This window comes from Denticeps clupeoides, chromosome 5, assembly GCF_900700375.1.
Source record: "Denticeps clupeoides chromosome 5, fDenClu1.1, whole genome shotgun sequence".
Classification (NCBI taxonomy): domain Eukaryota; kingdom Metazoa; phylum Chordata; class Actinopteri; order Clupeiformes; family Denticipitidae; genus Denticeps; species Denticeps clupeoides.
The window spans coordinates 23,916,824-23,939,546 of NC_041711.1; the positions used below are offsets into that span (position 1 = coordinate 23,916,824).

The following is a 22,723-nucleotide window of genomic DNA, read 5'->3' on the forward strand; positions in this document are numbered from 1 at the left end:
GTGTTTCTGTTGAAAATATGCTGCTTTGTGTCATGACTGTATTTTGTGGTCTTGGTGTCATATAGAACCTTACTTACTGTACTTTAGCATCAGAGGCATTTTTAGTTCTTACTTTTAAAATAAGCTTTACTGGTATGACTGAATAATAAAATAATATGTAAAACAAACAAATATTAAACAACTTCATGTTTAGAAAAAGACTGTTAGTAGTAAGGCCGGTACGTAACTTATGACATTATTCTTTGTCTATGGCTGGTAGTGTTGCTGGAAGTGTGAATTTTATCTGGCAGGTCCACAAAGATTTGTAACATTTTTTTGTTGTTGTAGGTACCGGAGTTTAAAACATTTTAACTATGACATCTGCCAAAGCTGCTTCTTCTCTGGGAGAGTTGCAAAAGGTCACAAGATGCAGTATCCTATGGTGGAGTACTGCACTCCGGTATGTGAGAGAAAGTGGGGGTTTGTGTAGGAAATAGTTTTTTAATTAAAATATGGTTGATTCAGACTCACTTTTATGTTTGAACCATAGACAACCTCAGGAGAGGATGTGAGAGACTTTGCCAAGGTTCTGAAGAACAAATTCAGGACAAAACGATACTTTGCCAAACATCCACGAATGGGCTACTTACCTGTACAGACTATACTGGAGGGAGACAACATGGAGACGTAAGTAATGAAACACGCACACATGCACTTGGTCTCAATGAAGACTTAAGTACAGTACACGCCAAAAGTTTGGACGCACCTTCTCATTCAATATGTTTTCTTTATTTATGACCATTTACATTGGTAGATTTTCACTGAAGGCATCAAAACTATGAATGAACACATGTGGAGTTATGTACTTAACAAAAAAAGGTGAAATAACTGAAAACATGTTTTATATTCTAGTTTCTTCAAAATATCCACCCTTTGCTCTGATTACTGCTTTGCACACTCTTGGCATTCTCTCAATGAGCTTCAAGAGGTCGTCACCATTTCAGGTGACGACCTCTTGAAGCTCATTGAGAGAACAGTCTGGAAGGAGTTCCCAGAGGTGTTTAGCACATGTTGGCCCCTTTGCCTTCACTTTGCGCTCCAGCTCACCCCAAACCATCTCGATTGGATTCAGGTCCGGTGACTGTGGAGGTCAGGTCTCCACTTTTTGTTAAGTACATAACTCCACATGTGTTCATTCATAGTTCAGATGCCTTCAGTGATTATCTGCCAATGTAAATGGTCATGAAAATAAAGAAAACGCATTGAATGAGAAGGTGTGTCCAAACTTTTGGCCTGTACTGTATATCATTGAGAAGTGGTTTTGGGACATTCTTTTAGGTAGTTTGCTTTTGCGTGAGTTGTTTATTTGTTTATTGTTTGGATAAATAACAGGATGGCAATATTTAGAATTGTGGTTTCATCATAAAGAGGGTGGATATCTTAAAACTGAAACATTTTTTCTACTAAAATCCTAATATTTGTGTTTAGTTACTGGTGAAAGTAATATGGTTGTCCATATGTAGTCTGTTGTCTGTGTGAGAACCTTTTCTCTCTTCTCATAGTTTTGTTTCATTATATTATGTGTTTTTTGTTTTACAGACCTGTTACACTGATAAATTTCTGGCCTGTAGAACATGCGTGAGTATCTGAGAGTATATATATATATATTTCAGTGTATTAGCCACATGTGACTATTATGAGTCATAATGAAAGATGGATTATTGGGCTGCCACATGGACTACAGTCTCTTATATTGTCCAGAAGATGGTGCTGTAATACCAAACTGTAGTCTATAAACAACCTAGCATAAGTTTGTCTGAACATTTATTTATTTAATCAGTAAATGAATGCAATTAATGCTCATGTTTCGATATAAAAGTGGTGCCTAATAATATAGCTCAGGATTGTTTGTCATTGAAGTTAAGAATACTTAAATTAATATTTTGGATAATTAAAGTATGAAAATCAAAGCAAAATAAAAATAGAACATTGCAAAAAAAAAAGTCTAAAATTACTCAACACCAATTTGAATTATGAAGTACACATTTGTATAAAATTATTGCTGCTATGCATGTAAGAGTAAAATTTTTTTCCCCACTCTCTCTCTTTTCAGGCCTACATCTTCCCCACAACTTTCCCATGATGACACACATTCACGCATTGAACATTATGCCAGCAGGTGAACTTTTTTTCATTCAAACACACACCTTTTCTCTCACGTACCGCACTTTGCTTGATCCCTCAAGCATGGCTAAAATATAAACATGCGATAATCATGCCTAAACAAGTTATAAGAATATAATATCTTTTGGCATTTTTAACATGACATAACAAGTATATCAGTAGGTAACAATAATGAGGCTTTGTTAGAGCTGGAAACTGTACCACTGACCAATGTCATAACACGCTTTTCACAATGCTGCCAAAACATGACTTTTGACATTCTGTTCAGCCAGAAAAACAAAGCATACTAAGTGGTTTTATTGAATAAAACAGAACATGCCACTTCGTGGTGGAACAACTCTTAAGGGCATCTCTATGCTCTGTGAGCATAGAACTCCTGAAGTAACATCAGAGTGATGGTGTTCTAAGGTTATTTGAGAGATTGATTGCTGCTTTGTGCATGCATGCATGTGCACAGCAGCTTGGAATGTTGTTTGACAGTGGGAACAACTGAATGGTGTGTCTTTCACAGGTTAGCAGAAATGGAGAACAGAAACGGCTCATATCTGAATGACAGCATCTCACCCAATGAGAGCATGTGAGCCCCACCCCCACTCATTTGCATTGACTGGCAGCACTGATATCTGATTTGTGCATAGAATACATGATGCACTGACAAATATGGACCTTAACTGAATAAATATATCATGCAAATATATTACCAAAATGCTTCTAGTAGCTCACTGGTAGAGTGCTGTCTGATTGGTTGATTATGAAAGAGATGAATTCTGATTTGTTACTGGCATGTTTCAGGGATGATGAGCATCTGCTGATCCAGCACTACTGCCAGAGCCTCAACACTGGCTCCTCCCCCTCACAACCCCGCAGCCCTGCCCAGATCCTCATCTCCATGGAAACCGAGGAGAAGGGAGAGCTGGAAAAAGTGCTGAATGATCTGGAACAAGAGAATAGGTACAAAATGAGGAATGGAAAAATACAGCAAAACATATTCACAGACTGTATGACATGTTGATATATAAAAACAAACAAAACAAACTGACTTGCAATTCTGGGTCGCAGGAAATTGCAGGCGGAGTATGATCGCCTTAAGAAGGCCCACGATCGCAAGGGTCTGTCGCCCCTACCATCACCCCCAGAGATGCTGCCAGTGTCGCCCCAAAGCCCTCGAGATGCAGAGCTCATTGCTGAGGCCAAGTTACTACGCCAACACAAGGGCCGTTTGGAGGCTCGCATGCAAATACTGGAAGACCACAACAAACAGCTGGAGTCACAACTACACCGACTAAGACAACTACTGGAGCAGGTTAAAACAACTCAGGCTTGTCTCTGTGAGAGATGATCACTGGTAGGTCATGGTAGGTCAATATTTTTACTCTCCATCTCTCCTAACCACAGACTGACTCCAAGGTGAATGGCACTGCCCTCTCCTCACCCTCCACCTCCTCACCACGGTCTGACTCCAGCTTTCCTCTTCTGCGTGTGGCTGCCAGCCAGACTACTGATACCATGGGTGAGACGGCATGAATGATTGTGGTCCAATTATAGGCAACCTGACTGCACAATATTATAAAAATGGACTGTTTTTGCTCCTGCTATGCCAGGTGACGATGAGCTATCGAGTCAGGAAACTGGCACAGGGCTGGAGGATGTGATGGAACAGCTCAACAGCTCATTTCCCCACAGCCAGGGTGAGTGTATGCACTGGCAAAGCTTTCACACACTTAATTCAGTACATTATGTATGTGCTCAAAAAATCCCCTTCTTGCTGGGATTTCTTTCTTTCATCCTCTTTCTTTTCTTTCTTTCTTTCCTTCTTTCTTTATTTTTAAGGTGATCGACGATTTTATCAGTGAGAGGTTAGTTGAGCTTTTATTCTTCTGTTCTTCTCTTAAAGGTCCCCTATCATGAAAATTATTATTTAACATTAATACGAGTTTCCCTGTTCTGTGTATGGTCCTGCAGTGGCTAGAAATGGCGATATGTTTCAGCTTTCAGAGAGTGGCAGCTGGTTAGATCTGGAATTTTGTCGTCATAAGGGGAAAGGTTACCTCCCCTTTTTCATGCTCTTTCCACCCGGAGAAATTCACAAACGTGTGAAGCATTGCAGTTGCTTGGTGATTAAGGGTGGTAGTAACATTGGGCTCTGAAGAAACATTGGGTTAATAAAAATTTTTTTTTTTTGGAAAATATTTTTCAAGTTAAGTGAAGTGATTGTCATTTTGATACACAGCACAGCACATGGTGCACACAATGAAATGTGTCCTCTGTTTTTAACTTTTCCTGGGGAAATCTCATTGTGGGATTGGCTAAAAGTAGCTGTAATTCTGCACGAAGGCTGAATTTCACAAAGAGACTTTAGGTACAGTATTATGGGACCACCAAGACCTATAGAAGAGCTAAAACATTTCATGTTAGGGGACCTTTAACTTTTCAAAGCTTTTCCCTCTGTATCTTCTTTCTATATCCACTGATTTGTGTTTGTCATTTTATACATATTTGGTACTGAAATATAAAGACTTTCTACACATTTCGATTAAGTCTGATGACGTCAGGGTGCCAGGAATGATTTAGAACTAGTGATGATTTAGAACTTGCTCAGTAGAGCAACATTTCCTTACAAAGTTAGAAAGTGTCCCAGTTAGTATGCAGCCCTCCTTTTAAACCCCCACTAGTCTTAGTTTATTTCTTTTATTCACTGTTTTATGTGTTCCTGACAGGTGTGGGTGTGGGGAGTTTGTTCCACATGGCAGATGATCTGGGACGTGCAATGGAGTCTCTGGTCAGTGTGATGACTGATGACCAGGGTCAGGAATAGAGCAGCCTCCCACTCCTGCATGCTTTTGTAGTCTAAATAATATGGATCGGATATGTTTACAGGAAGAAATCAATATATTTTTCTGAATGATCATGTTATAAACTTGTAGATTTCAGTAGTTTCTTACAGTAAATCAAATTGTTAAACAAAAGCAGGTTTTAAAACGTCTATGCAATTGTACAAAAAACAACCTAGGTGTGAAATTTGGTGTGTTTTGGCTGTTTCTTTGTAAGGAGCTAATTACAAACTTTTTAAATGATTAAAAGTGATTGTACATGTAAAGGTGCTTTATAATAAATGCTTTTGTCAAATACATTCTAAAAAAAAAAAGGCAAACCACATATCCTTACGGCCGTGTGTATGCGTATGAATGTGTCAGTGTGGGAAAAAAAGATCATGTTTTGGATTTCAAATGAACACATCATCTTTACGAAATTCATTTGTCACTTATGGTCTGCAGGAACACTACTACAAGTAGTAGTTCTGGACCTTGATTTTTTTATTTTTATTTAAGGCTAGTATTAGACATTCTAAAACCTGCTGCATGTGCAGGGGTCTTCAAATCTGTCCCACAAATTCAATTCCAGGCTGTAATTTTGGTCCTCCCAGGTAATTGGTTGAAATGGTTATTGGTTAATTAATTGATTGGCCACAGAACCTTCCTAACTGACTTCTGGGGAAGAAATCTACCTGGTCTTAAGGATCATGATGTTAACAACCCTGTTGTAGGACTTCCTTCTACAGTAACACATTATGAGCTGAGGTCCATTTACAAGAATTTATTCTGGCATAAAATGGACAGAAATGTAAACTGGAAGGTCTTGTTTTTTCACTGAATTCTTTAATTCAGTGCAGTGACTTTGATTTAATCCTGCAGGGACTTGGATTTAATCCTGCAGTGACTTGGTGGCTGGTGAGGGTTAATGATGATGATAGAAGTAAACACGAATTACGTTAGTAATAATGGAAAAACTTGAACTGAGATTGATAAAAGAAAACGAGAAGAATGATCGCTGATTATCATTGACGTTGAATAATGGCTGGTGCTCTTTTTAGGACGTTTCTTTTCATGTTTGGTGCAAAATTAATAAGGGTGAGTTCATTGTCATGTGGAATATGTTTTCTTACCCACAACACTACAACTACAAATGATTTAATGCATCACTGTGCACTACTATTTTTTTAACGAGTGAAAGTGTGTAAAATACTACTGATAAGATTTTATTTTGTGTGGAGAAAATTAATGTATGAAATAATGATTACATCCATAGGTATGTATATTCATATCATTAAAATATTTGTACCATGGAAATGAGCATGTTGAGTCCTCTTTATTAACTCCCAATATGTATTTCTAACAGTTCAACAATGTTTAAAAAATACATTTTCACAACATATCAAATCTACCAAATGTATGCCTTACTACTGTAGTATAAAATGTTTTACTGTGTATTTCAATAAAGCATGAAGTTATGTGAACAGTCTTCTTGCTTTTTTTTTTGACCCAAACCTTTGCAATAATCATTGCAAATGTATTATTTGTTGGAGCAAAACAGAAGGGAAACACATCCTTGTCAAAATAGCAAAATAAGCCTTTATTATAAGTAATGTTGATGTATTTAAGTATGTGCATATGGAATTATCTCTATTTCATTTTACAAAATGAACACAGAGTATCTAAATACAGCATACAGACACATCCTACTAGGTGTTATGAAGTACATTTCAGAACGTACTGAGATCACAATTATGTCACTTTATCCTGTGGAATTCTCTTGCCAGGGTATCCAGCTGTCAGAAAGAAATATCACACTTTGAAATGATTTACAGTCTCGTGTATTGCATTATTTGGATTTTATTGACTATCCATGCACTTACATAGATGTTCTTGAGTATGTTTCTCTTCTGTGGTATCGGGTAGTTTTTCACACACATTTTTATTTGCTCTAAAATCTGCATAGCAAAAAGATAGTAGATGTGTGTTAAAATGACTGGAAGGGCGTCTTCCTGAAATCCACTCGATAGGGAGAAATGGCAAAGCACCTTAGCATTGGGAGACAAATCAATTTCCCTTTTTCCACCAGGGTACCAGCCATGAGACCAGTGCTGAGAGTGAGCAAACTGTGCACCCATCAACAGAACCGCTGCCACCAGCAGCACTAGTCTACAAACACACACCATCACTGTACGCTAGGGCAGAAACAGATACACTGTAAAAAGAATCATACATACATATTTTCTTATTCACATATTCTGCGTCATAATGGCAAAATATGTTTAATTGTACAGCATTATCAGCATATAATCACATAATATATTTAATAAATTAAGTAAAAGTTATTTTTATTTCTGTTTCATGCCAGATTTATTAGACAAAAAGCTTAAAAACACAAAATGGTTTTGACATTTTTTTACCTTCTGTCTTCTTCTGTTAGTGTTGTCACCTTCTCCGAAACGGATTCCCTTTTCTTCCAAGATCTTGCTTACAGGCTCAGTTAACAGGTCTGTGGCATTTTTTTGTCACAGACATGTACTGAGGTGGTGGCAGGCTGTTTTCAGAATTCATAAAAAATGATTGTCCCTACCAGTATTTATCCCCTCAAAATGACTTCACCTCTCAATGCCCCTCCTCATCTGATGGAAGGTCAGTGCAAAGGAGCATCTACGTACGAGCTGTACAATTCCAATTACCATCTCCAAATAATCATGGACCCGTGGGAGACCTTCCATTGTACAAACACTCACACAAATAAACTTTGGGATTCAACAGACACCAAGCTACATTTTTAAAACAAATATGGTTGGAAATATTTCTCGTTGGCTGCTCCCAATTAAGGTGACCACGGTAAATCACCCGTCCTGGTTGTTCAACAGATTCCCTTCTAGACATAATCAGACAAACACACACATGCATCCGCCGAGGGTGGTTTATGTCTGTAACTATTACTAAACGGTGCAAATAATGTAATACATTTCTTTCTGAGATCCTTTTGACCTTTAAATGATTTTTGAAAAGTAAATCAATAATCAATAATGTCAAATTGATTTAGTAGAAATTTGACCAAATGATCTCAGACACCAATTTTAAAATATGTTTCTGTGAATTTCTTTGAAGTATTTATTCAGTGTGGTCGTGGAAACTGTTGCCGACAATTTGGGACTGTTAACTAGCCTGCAACTGGAGTGATAGTGACATAAAATATTTTATTAGTTACATAGTGTAGAAGGAGAGAAGGAGAGGGAAGTGAATAGGCTGTTTAAGAGAATCAGAAAATGGACACAGCTGCATTTAACTCATCACCCTGTGATGGAAGGCACTCAGGGAGCAGTGTGTGGGGACGTTACCTTGTTCAAGGGGACCTCAGAAGTACCTTGGAAGCTTGAGATTTGAATACAGGGATTTAAAATACAGACTCCCAACATAAGATCAGATAGAGTAGGTATGTTGAGTTCATGTTTTACCTATGCACATTTTTTTCATGGCTCTTTTGGGTTTGTTAAATCATGTTGATCAGCAGACATAATAGTGGGAACTTGCCCAAGATGGTATTCATAAGTTCTCTTGATGTGTTCAGGTACTGTTGTTAATGTTTTATAACTAGATTTGGAACCCTGTCACCTTGAAATCAGCTTCTATGTGCAGTTCAAAGGAGGATTCGTGGCCTAAATTACTTCCTCCGTTGAATCAGACTGACCATGTAGACACAGATGACAGGGAGGGGTATAAAAGCACAGAGTAAACACATAGTTATTGACATTGTCCTTTATTTAATTTGATAACCTGTCACTCTAGCGGGGGGGCGACAGATGTAGACAGGAAGACAATTTAAAGCTAACTGCTGTTTAAATGCAAATTGAATTTCTTGCCAGTTGTTTGGACACTCGAACAATTTGTAGACTTTAACTGTTATTGAGCCATAGGATGGTTTCACACATACAGGCTCATGTGAAACATTAAGGTATTGTTTAATCAGGCCTTTTGAGAATATTTAAAGTAGTAATATGTATATTCAATATTTCAAAATATTCTTAGATTTTAATAGTTTTTTTAATGTGTAAAATTAATCACATTTTAAGTACACATTCTTATAATATTCTAAAAACTGGGCCCAAAAATCTCAGTATAATAATGGATTTCTTTTTCACAAGGATTGGCGTGGTGTCTGCCTTTTCTTATACAACATAAATAGAAATATATTTTCCTGTCTTCAGTGCAAAGTAAAATGTCACTCATACATAAAAATGGATTAAATCAATATAAACTTAATAAATAGTACAAAGTATGGTCAGACATACAGTTACATGTATTTCTTCCCTAAAATCATGTTGAGTGTGAGTTATTAAAAATAACAATGGATGTTAATAATAATAAAACAGGCAAATAATGAAACTGAGTTTTCAGAGAAATACACTTTTAAAGTCTAGTAAAATCTCAAGCACTTTTATTAGGTTTGAACAGTATCTTGCTTAGAAAGGCCTTTTGGCTTTATATAATTATATATAATTTGTAATCATATATATAATTATATATACATTTATGTATTCATATTCAAATAACAAAAACACTAGAAAACGTAAAACCTTTAAAAATTTAAGACAATAATACAAAATTAAAAATGCCAAAAAGCAGACTGATGAGCGAAAAAAAAAACAAAAAAACAATACATCTTGAAATGGTCCCGATACAATTGAACATACATTTATCCGTTTGAGGGGTGAAAAGCAAGGAAGCAGACAGGAATGAATATAAATATTGCATTATTTACATACAAGTGCATAAAGAACAGAATCTGTCTGAATGCCATACAGATGAATTCAGTATAGGGAGACTAGAAGGTGGAAAGATGGCGTGGTACGAGGCAGTTGTACGGAGGACAAATTGACTGCTGACTGGGTAGGGACAACTGAATAAGCTTAACTGTTAGGAGTCAAATTTATACAAACCTATGCTTCAGTGAGACATTTTAAAACAATCCCTCATGGCTCCCCCTTTAAGAAATGCACACAGTGATACTACTTTGCTGATACCTTCGGAGACACTTGTGTGTGTGTTGAATATAAACCTATGTAAGGCATTACATTAGCTGGGAAAACTACAGCACAGTGGCACGACAAAACTAAAACATGATGAAACTATGTTTGCATAAAAAAAAAAAAACCTCAATAGATATTTAAAGGCTTGGTTATGTTTGAAAAGTCTGGGGTCGGAAACCAATAAAACAATGGTATTACCCAGCACAGGGGTCCACCAAACCTGAGAATGAGTGAACAGAAACTGTGATGCAGAATATACAATGGTTTTAGCATAATTTTGTCACACCAGAATGTGACAAAAATATTATAATTTTTAAGGAATGGTGGTTTGTATAGCACATAAAAACACATTCCTGTGGTGTACAAAATCATGGGCAACAATGAAGTGATGAAAAATAATCTGCATCATTTTTCTTTTTTGGGTTAAATGGACAATGTGTCTATAGAGCTTGTATTTCTTTCATACCAATCTTTTTTAATAGCAAAGCCACTTTCACTGCCTTTATCAATGACATCTTAATTCACAAAATTAGGAACTTAACAGAAAAAAAGAGCTTCTTTAAGGGGTAGATTGACATCACCATCTGGCAATAAGTGGCGCTATACATTTTGGTACAGATGCTTCAATGAAAAAAAACAAAAAAAAAAAACAAACAATGTTCTTCTGAGACATTCTGAAATCTCAATGGTCAATGAGAATAAAGGCTACAGATGCAAAGCACAACACACGGTCAAAGACAAGACATGGACAATCAGTGAAACACCATCTATGTTCATGTACAATCATACCAAAAAGGTGCACTTTTTCATAATTACTGAATTCATTCGTAATTTTTGATTAAAATGTATAAAATGTCAATTAAAACAGTAACAGAGTCTCCATTTCAGTCTAATGTATAAAATCGACCAAGAAAAAAAAAAAAAAAAAAAAAGTAACATTATAAACAAATTTCAAAAAAAAAAAAAAAAAAAAAAAAAAGCAGTATCACATTTAAATCTGGTTTGAAAAGAGGGTCGTGTAAAACCATCCCTTTTAAAGTTTCTCTCAGTGTTCTGTCTGGGGAGTCATATATAGCAAAATACTCCTGCACAAAAAAGGCAGCAGAATCATTGAAGAGTGAATGTCTATATCTGTATGTGCGTACAAGAGGTTGTGTTTTCTTTTTTTTTTTTTTATTAAAGGGATTGTTAAGCATAAAAATAAAAGCTTGTTCATTATCACAACCATGCCAACAGAAAGATTTTCTTTCTCTCTCATAACCAAAGTAGTGCACAAAACAAAATGCACGGTTTCATTAGTCTAGTTCAAACCTAGCTTAAATATATAACTTAATGGAAAATATAGCTTATTGGCCACCTATGACATGTTTATTAAGGAATGACAAAAAGCCATAGTGCTGCACTGTTCTGGCTATATAATGCTGAGAAAGGTAAGATCGTACATTAAGATGTATGGTTGGAGAGTACTGAACCGGGAACACTTTGCTGTGGATTTGTTGAACAGGCCACAACAATCTCCAGAAAAGATGACTTTCCTCTGGCAAAATGAATGAGCAGATAATGGCTGAATTGAGATTTTAGCGTAAACTATCCCTTTCAGCTTTTACATACAGCTCACATGTAAAGCTTTCTGTTAGTCAATGCACAAGTGATGAAAAAAAAAAAAAAAGTCCTCCCCCACCCCTGTTTCTGTAGCACCACCACACACCCAATCTCACACAGAAATACAGCAAGTAAACATCAGTATAAATGTCACACTAAGGCTGGAGCCTAACTGCTTCTAGAACCAAAATGTGACAGAGCTGGAATATGGTACGGACATTAAGAAAATCTGACAAAGGGACATTAACAAGAGCAATATTACAAAATATTCAAGAATGCATCTCTTATTCTTCTTATTCACTCTGCTCATCACTTGCATTTGTCCAGTTCCAATGTTTCTGTTCCCTTTTCCATAATCACTTTTGCACACGAAGCCGAGTTACTCTGTGTATAATTGTGCAACTGCCCACTTGTTGATGTTCCTACTTGAAATTGGCATAGTCAGAAAATGCATCAATGTACTCCTGGACCACTTTGTAGCAGAATTCGTACTGCTCCTGCAAAAGAAAAGAAGAAATTAAAAAAATTAAGAATTCTTTCCAATGAGCCATAAAATGTTTTCAAAAACATTAGAATAGAATAAGATGGATAAAATTATATCTTTTTTTCTCATGGTCATATGTGGGCATACCAGTGTCTGCACCATGTGGGGCCTTTGCAGTCGCAAGCTCTTCACTGTTTGGAACACATCCAGAATGCCTTCGGCTTTCACCCTCTCCAGAACTGTGCTCAGGGCACAGAATGTCCCCGTCCGGCCTGCTCCGGCACTTTGAAACAAAGGTCAACACAATTTAAAATAAAGGGACAGCTCACTTCAGCAATGATCACAGAGTATGTAAAGCGTGTATCTGGGAATACCTGCAGTGCACTGTAATGGGGTGGTTGCCAGATTGCTGCTGTTGCTTCTGAACTGCAGCAATGATATTAATCATGCCTTTTCCATCAGAAGGCATACCAACCTCAGGCCAACCATGAAAATGAAACTGCCTCACAATTCGAGATTTATTTTCCTGTGACAGATATTTTGGAGTGAGATTTACAAATGAATAATCAATTTCCCAAATGTGTGTGCTAACTAAAGACCTAAAGTTTTAGAATGAACTTTTAGCAGTGTTCACACATGGCATATTTTTGTACAATTCAACACAGTTGCACCCACTCTGTTGTTAGTGACTAGCAGGTCTCGAATGGTGTAGCTTTCGCTCTCCTCTTCCTTTTTCAGTTCAATGGATATGTCACCATATGCCATCACTCCATCACTAGGCCAGTACTGCGCACATTTCTCCTAAACAGAAAAGGCAGACAAGAATGGATGAGTAGAGACGATACAAAAGCGGCGTTCAAAAACCATACAGGCGGGTGGAAGGTATCAGTAACTGAGTATTCACAAACCTGGCCTCGTTCTTCCAACTCGGTGAGCATGACAATGGAGCAGCTTCTCCACTCCCAGATCATCCTCCAGAAGTCCTCAGTTGTGTGTTGCAGAGGTCCCTGGCTGGCTATGTATGTGTCCTTCTGCCTATAACCCTACCAAAACCAATCAAAAATAGTTTTATTTAATATAGCAATAACACTTTTTTTTGTAGTACAATATATAATTATACAGAAGAATTTAGATTTGCTTAAAACTTACATCGATAAAAGAGGCGTTGACATAATCTGTGTTCTCTTCACCTCTTTTGACAGGAATAATCACTCTGTTGAACTCATCTAAAAGGATATAAATAAATTTAAGAATTTGAAAAAGACACCAAAGCACGTTCTCTCAGGATTTCGTTTTTTTAAATTGGAAAAAGAAGAAAGAAAGATGTACATATATGAATAATATATTAACTTGCAAACAATATGACATGTGCAAAATGAGCTAGGCTCAAGGCTATACAGGAAAATGTATTCTTAAAAATCTATAGGAATTGCAAAGTGCATCAGTTTGAGGCAGACTTTCCATTTCCATTATGGACATTGGACACTCACATGGGATGATCTGCAGGACTCTGTTCTTCTTCATGTTGGCAGGCAGGTTACCTGTTCTCATTTTGTCATTTTGAATTTTTATAGATATGAGCTTCTGTGAAAAGCAGGAAGGCAAGAGATTTTATTGAATGACAGAGCTGTAACAATTATTGGTAGAAAGAGTGAAAGGGACTGTTATACCTTAAACTCGGCCTCCAAACCCCCACAGCCTGAGCCAGGTGAGGGACTATAGAGTTTGCTCATATGAGTCTCCAGAGATGTCACCTCTAGCTCAGTGTCTCCAAACAGGTAGTGCTCTAGCAAGGCTTGAAAAATAAATACATACTGCATCTGTGGAGAGAAGGAGAGGGGTAGAGGAAGCACAATGCTTGCAATATTGTTTGATGTAATCCATTGTAACCATGCATCAGAGTTGTTTGACTCACATCAGTCTGGACCATTTGACAACGCTGGGCTCGGATGCGAGTCACAAAGCCAAAGACATCCACCTTCCTTTCAGCTGCCATCATGTCCAACATGGCGTCAATCACTATGAAGGTGCCTGTTCGCCCAACCCCAGCACTGAGAAGAGAGATAGAGGTGAGAGAAATCTAACACACACTCATTTTCACTGTATATATATATATAGTGTGAAAGTACAAATGCTATTTATACCTGCAGTGAACAACTATGGGACCAGCATACTGGGGATTACAGTTCTTCACTTTCTTTAGGAACTTCAGCATTCCAATAGGTGTGAAGGGAACGCCAAAATCCGGCCAGCTGGTGAAATGAAACTGAGTGACCAGCCGCTGAGATTTCTTGCCAGACATGTCCCCTACCTGTGGAAAGAGTTAAATTAGATTAATTTCCGCATGCTAATGAAACATTCACCCTGTTAAACACTCATGTTACAACTTACATTTCAAAATACTGAAACATGAAGCATGAAAGTAGGCCATTTGTACCTGCTGAATGCAGAACTTGCGAATGGTGTAGTCCACAAGAACCATCATGTCTTCGACTGACACACGAATATTCCCATAGGTCCAGCAGCCCTGGTCGGGCCAGTACTGAGCACACTTAGACTGAAAAGTACAGGTCACCTTTGAGACCACGACATTCTTGGTGCTATGATAAATTAGCAACTAACACATCCATTCAAAAACCACCATATTCTCCGAGCACTACCACAGCATTTAATAACATGGATGACTTGAAATAACTACAAAACATGTTTCAAACATTAATACTAGAAACATTTACATTTGGAATAAACATTAGCACTATACTATGGTATACATGAATGCTAATGTTATAGAAAAATATTGTCTCGATAAAACATTTTTTTTTTACCTCTTTCCTTTCCTTCAGATTGGTTACCATGACGATGGTAGCTGTGTTCTGCTCCCAGATCATTCTCCAGAAGTCATTTACTGTCTCCTCTTTTGGCCCTAAAAAGTGCATAGTAACAATATATATAATACAGTCAAACGCAACATTATTACAAAGACCTAAAGGTCCTGTATTGTGATTATTTTTCTTAGTAGTCCCTTAATACTATATTTCTCTTTCTGAATTTCAGCCGTTGTGCAGAATTACAGCCACGCAATGAGATTTCCCCAGGACGCAGCGTTTTGGTGTGTGTAGCCTTAAATGCAAATGAGGAGAGAGGCAGGACGAGGAGGAGAGCAGCCTATAGAAATGAGCGGGCATACACGGAAATTATGTCGTCAACACTTCCTATTTGATGCAAACAGTTAGTTGTGTCAGCATTTTTAACGCACATTTGTGCTCATTTTCACATCCAATCACCAAGCAAACAAAGCATGAGAAAGGAGAGGTAACTTTTCTCCTTATGATGATCCGACAGTCTGAGTAATCGCTCTCCGAACGGCGAAGCAGAATGGCCAAAGCACGCTTTATACATATCACCATTTCTAGCCACTGCAGGACCATAGACCGGCTAAGGCAACTCATATTATGTTAAATAATCTCACAAAGTGAAATTTTCATAATAGGTGATCTCTAAACAAGACACAAGTGCTTATCACATCTAGTGGAAAATATTTTCAAAGTTCCGAGGCTCATCCACATCTTGAAAAATCCAGTGTGCACCCAAACCACTAACTTGTTAAAGGGCTTATTCCTGCTAACAATACTGTGTTGTTTAACAATGATTTTTAACTAATGATTTTTCAATAGTTTCAATGTTGCCAAATGCAAAAAGTCCTGTGCAGATGACTAAAGTATCAGTTAATAACAGGGAAAAAAAATTCTGGTCAGTGTGAACCCCTCACCTTGCGCAGCAATGAATTTATTTTTCTCTTGATAACCCTGGTAATACAGAAAAGTGCAGGTGAGACATGACCAAATAAATAAATGCCAGAGATTAGATGGCAGCCAATCAGAAAAGGGATATTATACTCACATTTATGTAGGAGGCATTGATGAAGTCAGAATCTGGCACTCCCTCTAGCAGACTAAGGTGCACTCTGGAGTGATCATCTAAAAGGCACAGTGTGAAGAGCAGTAATGAGATGACGGGATATGTGAAATCATGTAGATTACTTAAGCATAATAATTAAAATCTCACATGGTAAAATGTTGACATATCTGTTCTTTTCCTTGTTTTCTTCTTTAGAGGCTGCATCACATGATGCCTGAATGGGACACACAGGCAAAGCCTGCACATAAACGCAGAGAGTGAGAGTATGAACAAACCAAGAACCAAATATTCTTCCATGTAATAAAATTCTACAAAGCTATAAAAAGTATTTTTGAGTCCAATTGGATGACATAATCAATATAAGATGATGCTTGAAGCATTAATTTATAGAAATCTATAATTTAGATTATTTCATTTTAATTTAAAAGTTACCATTACTGTAAAATAAGGTTAATTTCAGTTGGTTCAGCATTAAAATGTAATTTCCTTTAATCAGCACCATTGCAAATAAATTAATCAAGTAAAAGGTGTAAGCTACTATTTTAATGTGTAGCTAGGTCTAAGTGAAAGAGCAAATGGTAGTAGTACGTATTGTACCTCACTGTGATCTTTATGTTTAGGGCAAATTGGGAAGTCAACACTGCTGTTTACATCTAAGAGGTACATTTTAGATGCTAAGACAAAAAAATACCCAAAACCACAACTGTACATTATCATTTTTCCATAAATATGTTAAATTAAGTGACAGTGATTAATCAACTTAAAGATTTAATCTACATACAGAGGAAACATTACAAATCCAGATATGCAACCTACATTGAATTCTTCCCGGAAGAGTTTATTATCATCTGCTGTGCGGCGGTTCATTTCTTCCTCCAGCTTGTCTACCAGAATAGGCGGGTACTTCCTATTTGTACTGGGAGAACGTGCCAATAGTGGCACACTCTGAAGTTCTGAAACACAAACCCAGAAAATTGTTTACAAATATGCATGTTAGAAACACTTATACAACCAATAAATGCAACAATGCATGTCAAATCAAACCACAACATTACACAGACTCATGCTTTCGCTAGGCTTTTTCATTTTCTACAAATCAGACATATTTTGTGTCAATGCAGTTCAAATAAAGCACAGATAATATCAGAGCATTTCTGTGGATAACTGTACATATTCCGCATTGTGTTTAAATCTGTTTTAATCAAGAAAATAACATTAATGTGGCATAATCAACAGCAGATGCACAAGTCAGTCTACTGTAAAATTAAGTTCCTACCCGTGTCATCTGCCCTGCCATTGGTCAGCCTGAAAGAGTTGGAATGGCTACCAGCTTGTTTATATTTTTTAAACCTGTAAAAACATTGAAGTATTAGCCATATGCACACCAACAATGTTGTTTCACAATCCACATTCCACAAACCACCAACCCACTCACTGTTCTGTATGTAAAAGTGACTGACCTGAGCATATACAGAACGATGATGATAAAAACAATGACTAAAAGGCATGACAGAGCAATCATCACTGCAATGATAGGCATGTCATCTGGAAATAAAAAAAGAACAATATATAAATACACAAAAAACCTGAAGATTGTGCAACAAGGGGGATCGGAATAACTTACAGTTAGTGCAGTCAAGGTTAACGTGTGAACACTTGCAATAAATCTTGAAACTTTAACATTGAGGCAAACTAAATGACTGAGGACATGTCCCTCATGTGATTAGCAGCAACTGAAATGCATTGTGGGTTGGCAGCTACAGCTGGTTTCTGTATTGTTTTTAAAAAATGTACAGACATCACAAGTGTCTTCACGTTAACGTTGAAGCAATATTTAACGTTGTACAAAAAATAAGTCTTACCTTCATCTCCTCCTAAAAAAGTGAAGATATTTCAAATTATTAGCAAGATATTCCAGCAATCATCCACTACAAAACAATGATTTATCAGCTTTCTCATTAAGACATTGCTGCTTTCACCAGTCCCTGCCATACCTGGGGTAGTGTTGGGCTGTGATGGTGAAAACATGTCATCCACTGACTCAGTGGTGATGTCAAACGCAGATGTAGTTTCCCCAGGTGTTGGTGTAAAGTCATCACTGTGTGTGGTCACATTGACATCAACCTGGGAAACAGTGGTGAAGGTGGTGGGGAGCATGGATGGGGTGGTGGAATAAGCTTGTTGGGATTGTGTGGGAATCACATGAGGAGCATTGGTGACTACAGTTGTCCCTGGTCCATTTGAAGTTAAAACTCTTGTTGTTGTGGTCTGAAGCAGAGTGTCATTTGGAGCTGTGGGTGGTACAGTAGGGGCCAATGTGGGAATGGAGGGAGGGCCTGTAAGAATGAAGCACAATAAGACGTCAGACACTGACATATTGGGGCATCAAAAAAACATTCAGAATTTTTTATAGAACCCAGGTGACCCTTACTTGAGGGAACAGGAGACATTTGGCCAGAGGTCAGGCCCTTTAGGGCCACACTACACAGCAGGAGCAGGGGGTACAGACCCATTCTGCCCTAATGATGAAGGGGAAAAAAAACAGGGGTCAAGAATTTGTTTTATTTCACATCTGAAATGAGACACAGTGTGAATTATTATGTGTCTAGAAGATATGTACCATTTTTATCTGTCCAGAAAATAAAACTAGTGACCATGTAACAATGGCAAAGCATAGATATGCCTTTCCTAGTTGGGGACCCACACAAACATAATCATCTTTAATGTTCTTCAAATTACAAACAAGTTACTTATAATTGCAACCAGACTCAGCAGTTCTAAGCAATTTCAAGAAAACCGATAACAGAAATATTCATATTTACACTGAAATATTATTTACACTGCACCCATGAGACTTTTTTTGTTATTATAGCGGCATGAATTTGACCTCATGTTTGATTTAATACTTAATTAGAACTTGTGGTACAAAAAAAAAAAAAAACTCAAGACAGAGCAGGACCACTGTGACCCTGCACCATTCAAGTTCATTACAGATTCAGACCTGTACTAAAAAAATTCCCCCAAATCAGCACTCAATCAAATGATTTTCTCTTTAAATAAATATGTAAATAAAAACTACTCTGCATTACAAAAAAAATAACAATGTGGTGGCTAAACATGTCAAATAACGACAGTATTTATTACAGATTTAAAGCTCCATATAACAAAAATAATAATAATAATAAATTCACCTGAAAGAACACAGCTAGCATCCTTCCCTCATTTGCACATGTTCCTGTGGAAAGAAACACACAGAATATTGTTTGATTTTTTTTAAACCATTTAACGTCTCCATCAGTAGGCCCAGCCTCTCAATCCGTGCATGCAGTTCATGTAGTTATTGCATTAATACATTTAAACATTTTGTGCTTTGTTTCCAAAGTCATATGTTCAGGTTCGAATTACATTTATATTTCACCCAAAAAGGAAAATGTGTGATAAGAACCAAAAAGGCAAAGTATGTCAAAAGAATTAAAGTTCATCTAAATTGTTTAAAAGTTTGCATTCTTCAACTCCTCTGCATGCTTTTCCAGCCTATTTGTCACAAATGGGTTCAGACAATTGCCTGTTGTACAATGATATTGCTTTGCAGTGGATGATATGAAAGTACTGTTATTGCCAAAATGAACTCGTGATATTTATTCCTTCCCTGCCTTTCTGAGTGTAATCAGGCCAAACTGTACTTTATCTTCGAGTCGCTTCCCTGAAGCGTTTATATCAGTCATGGTTCCAACATTACTAAGTACAACTAGCCAGCCTGTTCGTGTCACATTAGCCAGAACACAGCATTCCGGCCGTACAGGCCACATTGCAAAACATGAACATTCATTAGAAAGATCTAATCAACTGATATTATTATTTAAAAACAGGAATGCTAGGATTGTCAATTTTAGAGCATTTCAAAAACACGAACATTTAAAAGAAATGCCTGAACCTTAAAAAAAAAAAATATATATATATATATAGAAATAATTATCCTCCCTTTGCAATTTGAACTAATAAGACTACCCATCATTACAAACCCGGTCATCTCATGACAGTGAGATATTTCACAACAGCGACACCCTTCCTGCTCGTTCTTCAGAATAGTGGCATCGTGCGGCATCATGCTGCTCAGCATCTTTTAATCAGTTTAAAAACGGCAACAAAACAACTAAAATGATGCAGGAGCGCTCAAATGTACAGGCATGTTTCAAGAAGGCTTTTAGTAAGACAACAGTCCCAACAACTCGACCCGAGCAACTTCGGAATACCTGAAGAACAAGAAGGACAATGTCCTCCAGCAACATGATCTCAATCCCTTTAAGAATCCGAAAATTGGTCATCCACCGAGCTGCATCACCTCACTTAGCCTATAAGAATGTCCCTAAAACACTAAGGCAACTGAGGCAAACGCCCAGGCAACAATTTGCATCCTAACACACATAAGGGCGTACCAATACTCAGGATGGTGAAAAGGAGTTCGCTTCACGGTGGCGTAGTTAAACATCAGGATGATGCGCATGGAAATTTCACTTTTCACAAGGTTCAACATCGGTTTATTGTCAGTACAACATTACTTCAAAGCAATGTTTCACACATAAAATCATAAAACTTGAAATACTGTACAGACCTCTATAAGTTAAAGTTTTCTGTACAACGAGCAGGACATAACTGGACAACATCATGCAGGATGCTGGTAAGTGGAATGTTGGACGTACAAGACGAGACAAGTGTGTGCAAAATGAGCAGAGATGTGCCGGAAGGTCGACGTGTTATCAGGTGCATGAGGCTGGAAGAGTGTTGTTGAGAGCTGGGACTGCTGCTCGGGGGAGGTCAGGGGCTGAGCCACATGGCTCCTGCGGACTGTTACTTCACGCAGCACCCGGACGCGGGTTTGGTGCATCTGTTCACATTCTGACGACCCAGTTCCTGTCCAATCACCCCCGCCTCCCGACCCGGCCCGGCCCGGCCCCACCCCACCGACGCCCGCAATCGGCTCCCCGCTTCCCCGCCCTCCAGACACGGCGCGGCGGGAGCAACAAAGCGCTGATCAAACACGCTTCCAGTGGCGTTTTTATTCGGGACATTTTTAATAACCGGAGGGTGGGGGGGGGTGGAAGAAAGGAGGAGATACGCGCATCCCGTTCTTACACAAGCGTGCCCTCCCTCCCAGCTCCACGCTCCGGAGATGACCCGAATCCCGCCGCCACTGTCCACATTCTGTCACACGGCCTTCCGCTGGCTCGGCCGCAGCGGGGGCGAGAAAAGGAAAGAAAACCAAATCAAAAAGAAAGAAACTTCGGCCGAACTTGTACCCACCGGCCGCTCCTTCCCGAACCGCCGGCGTTGGTGGCGAATCCCGCGTGGAAGTCGTCCCCGGCCCCGCGCTCCGCGCCGCGGGATCCGGGCGGTGTTTACGGGCTGGGCGGCTGCGCCGATCCCGGACAGTCGAGACGCTCCGGAGGGGGTGACGGATCGTGCTCACGCACAATTTTACATGTCCGGCGACATTTTCCTCTCCTCCCCCCGAGATGTCCTGAGCGTGTGAAATCGGTCCCTTTCCCGGGGCCCTTCAGTCGCGACACGCGTGTTTCGACGCTGTTAAAGGGACCATGCTGAGTTTGTATCCGAGCGCGCAGGCCTCTTCTCCTAATCCGCCATGTTGTGTCTGCACTTGGAATGGGAAGTAGCGAATTCCCAGGCCAGGCCCCTCCTCCTCCGGCTCTCCCGCCGTGGCCCAGCCTGACATCTGGCGACGGGCTGGGACGAGGGGCGGAAGGCGCGTAGGAAGTCCGCCGGAGCGCCTCCTGGCGCACCGAGAACGGCTGCGAGGAACGGTTCTAGCGAGCCGTGGAGCAGCCCGACACAAGCAGATGTATTTAAAAAAAAAAAAAAAAAAAAAAAAAAAAAAAAAAAATATATATATATATATATATATATATATATATATATACACACACACACACACACACACACACACACACACACACACACACACACACACACACACAGTATTAGTGGCACCAGTGGACAGACTCTTACCTATTAAATACAACGAACAGCATCGTAAAAGCAAACAAAAACGCGTCTGGGGGTCTCAGGTGCCATCCTTGAATAGAGAGGTATTACAATTACAATTGTTATAAGGCTTTTAATTACTTGATAGCTACTTGCAATATAATGTACGGGTCAAAAGTTTGGACACACCTTCTCATTCAATGTGTTTTCTTTATTTTCATGACCATTTACACTGGTAGATTCTCACTGAAGGCATCAAAACTATGAATGAACACATGTGGAGTTATATACTTAACAAAAAAAGGTGAAATAACTGAAAACCTGTTTTATATTCTAGTTTCTTCAAAATAGCCGCCCTTTGCTCTGATTACTGCTTTGCACACTCTTGGCATTCATAAGTACATAACTCCACATGTGTTCATTCATAGTTTTGATGCCTTCAGTGAGAATCTACCAATGTAAATGGTCATGAAAATAAAGAAAACACATTGAACGAGAAGGTGTGTCCAAACTTTTGGTCTGTACTGTATGTGTTGATATTTTTCCTCAGCTGCCCTCAAGTCCAGATGGAGGCCTGCCTGGTTATTGTAACAGCATGCATCATTATTAACAAGAATTTGATGCAATGAGCTGCAGTTCTGGCTGCTGATGTTATTTAACAAAAATAGAAAAAGTTACCTTTCAAATTCTCACCAAACAAAAGAGAG

At 38.5% G+C, this 22,723-nt stretch overlaps 2 protein-coding genes across 10 annotated transcripts in view; one reads left to right on the forward strand and one right to left on the reverse strand.

Annotated features, from left to right (window-relative positions):
• The window catches only part of dmd (dystrophin), an 86,881-nt gene extending 81,573 nt beyond the window's left edge, over positions 1 to 5,308 (forward strand). For 8 of the 9 annotated variants that reach the window (XM_028981179.1, XM_028981180.1, XM_028981187.1 and 5 more), the window contains 10 exons: positions 328 to 439; positions 530 to 666; positions 1,579 to 1,617; positions 2,093 to 2,158; positions 2,675 to 2,740; positions 2,956 to 3,114; positions 3,223 to 3,466; positions 3,559 to 3,673; positions 3,765 to 3,851; positions 4,881 to 5,308. In XM_028981179.1, the coding sequence (XP_028837012.1) occupies positions 328 to 439; positions 530 to 666; positions 1,579 to 1,617; positions 2,093 to 2,158; positions 2,675 to 2,740; positions 2,956 to 3,114; positions 3,223 to 3,466; positions 3,559 to 3,673; positions 3,765 to 3,851; positions 4,881 to 4,978 (1,123 nt within the window). In that variant the 3' untranslated portion in view covers positions 4,979 to 5,308. Of the gene's footprint in view, positions 1 to 327; positions 440 to 529; positions 667 to 1,578; positions 1,618 to 2,092; positions 2,159 to 2,674; positions 2,741 to 2,955; positions 3,115 to 3,222; positions 3,467 to 3,558; positions 3,674 to 3,764; positions 3,852 to 3,993; positions 4,020 to 4,880 lie in introns of all 9 variants that reach the window. The other variant, XM_028981181.1, reaches the window with a different exon arrangement.
• Positions 5,309 to 11,002: 5,694 nt separating this feature from the next.
• ptpra (protein tyrosine phosphatase receptor type A) lies at positions 11,003 to 21,674 on the reverse strand. Its single transcript, XM_028979514.1, has 23 exons — positions 21,318 to 21,674; positions 19,208 to 19,251; positions 18,448 to 18,535; positions 18,011 to 18,352; positions 17,879 to 17,890; positions 17,477 to 17,561; positions 17,293 to 17,366; positions 16,833 to 16,969; positions 16,164 to 16,254; positions 15,999 to 16,075; positions 15,868 to 15,904; positions 14,924 to 15,021; positions 14,536 to 14,655; positions 14,243 to 14,409; positions 14,014 to 14,149; positions 13,769 to 13,918; positions 13,589 to 13,682; positions 13,248 to 13,324; positions 13,007 to 13,141; positions 12,774 to 12,899; positions 12,473 to 12,624; positions 12,246 to 12,381; positions 11,003 to 12,111 (listed from the first exon to the last, which is right to left on the reverse strand). The coding sequence occupies exons 2-23, from the start codon at positions 19,226 to 19,228 to the stop codon at positions 12,037 to 12,039; spliced, it is 2,430 nt and encodes an 809-aa protein (XP_028835347.1). The 5' UTR covers positions 19,229 to 19,251; positions 21,318 to 21,674; the 3' UTR covers positions 11,003 to 12,036.
• Positions 21,675 to 22,723: the final 1,049 nt, after the last annotated feature.

Bases quoted from the DNA above. Each gene is read 5' to 3' on its own strand.
- ptpra (XM_028979514.1), bottom strand. From the start codon at position 19,228: ATGCTAGCTGTGTTCTTTCAG. The intron at 15,905-15,998 runs GTGAGTATAATA...CTGTATTACCAG, and splicing joins TCAATGCCTCCTACATAAAT to GGTTATCAAGAGAAAAATAA. The intron at 14,656-14,923 runs GTAAAAAAAAAA...TGTACTTTTCAG, and splicing joins ATCTGAAGGAAAGGAAAGAG to TCTAAGTGTGCTCAGTACTG.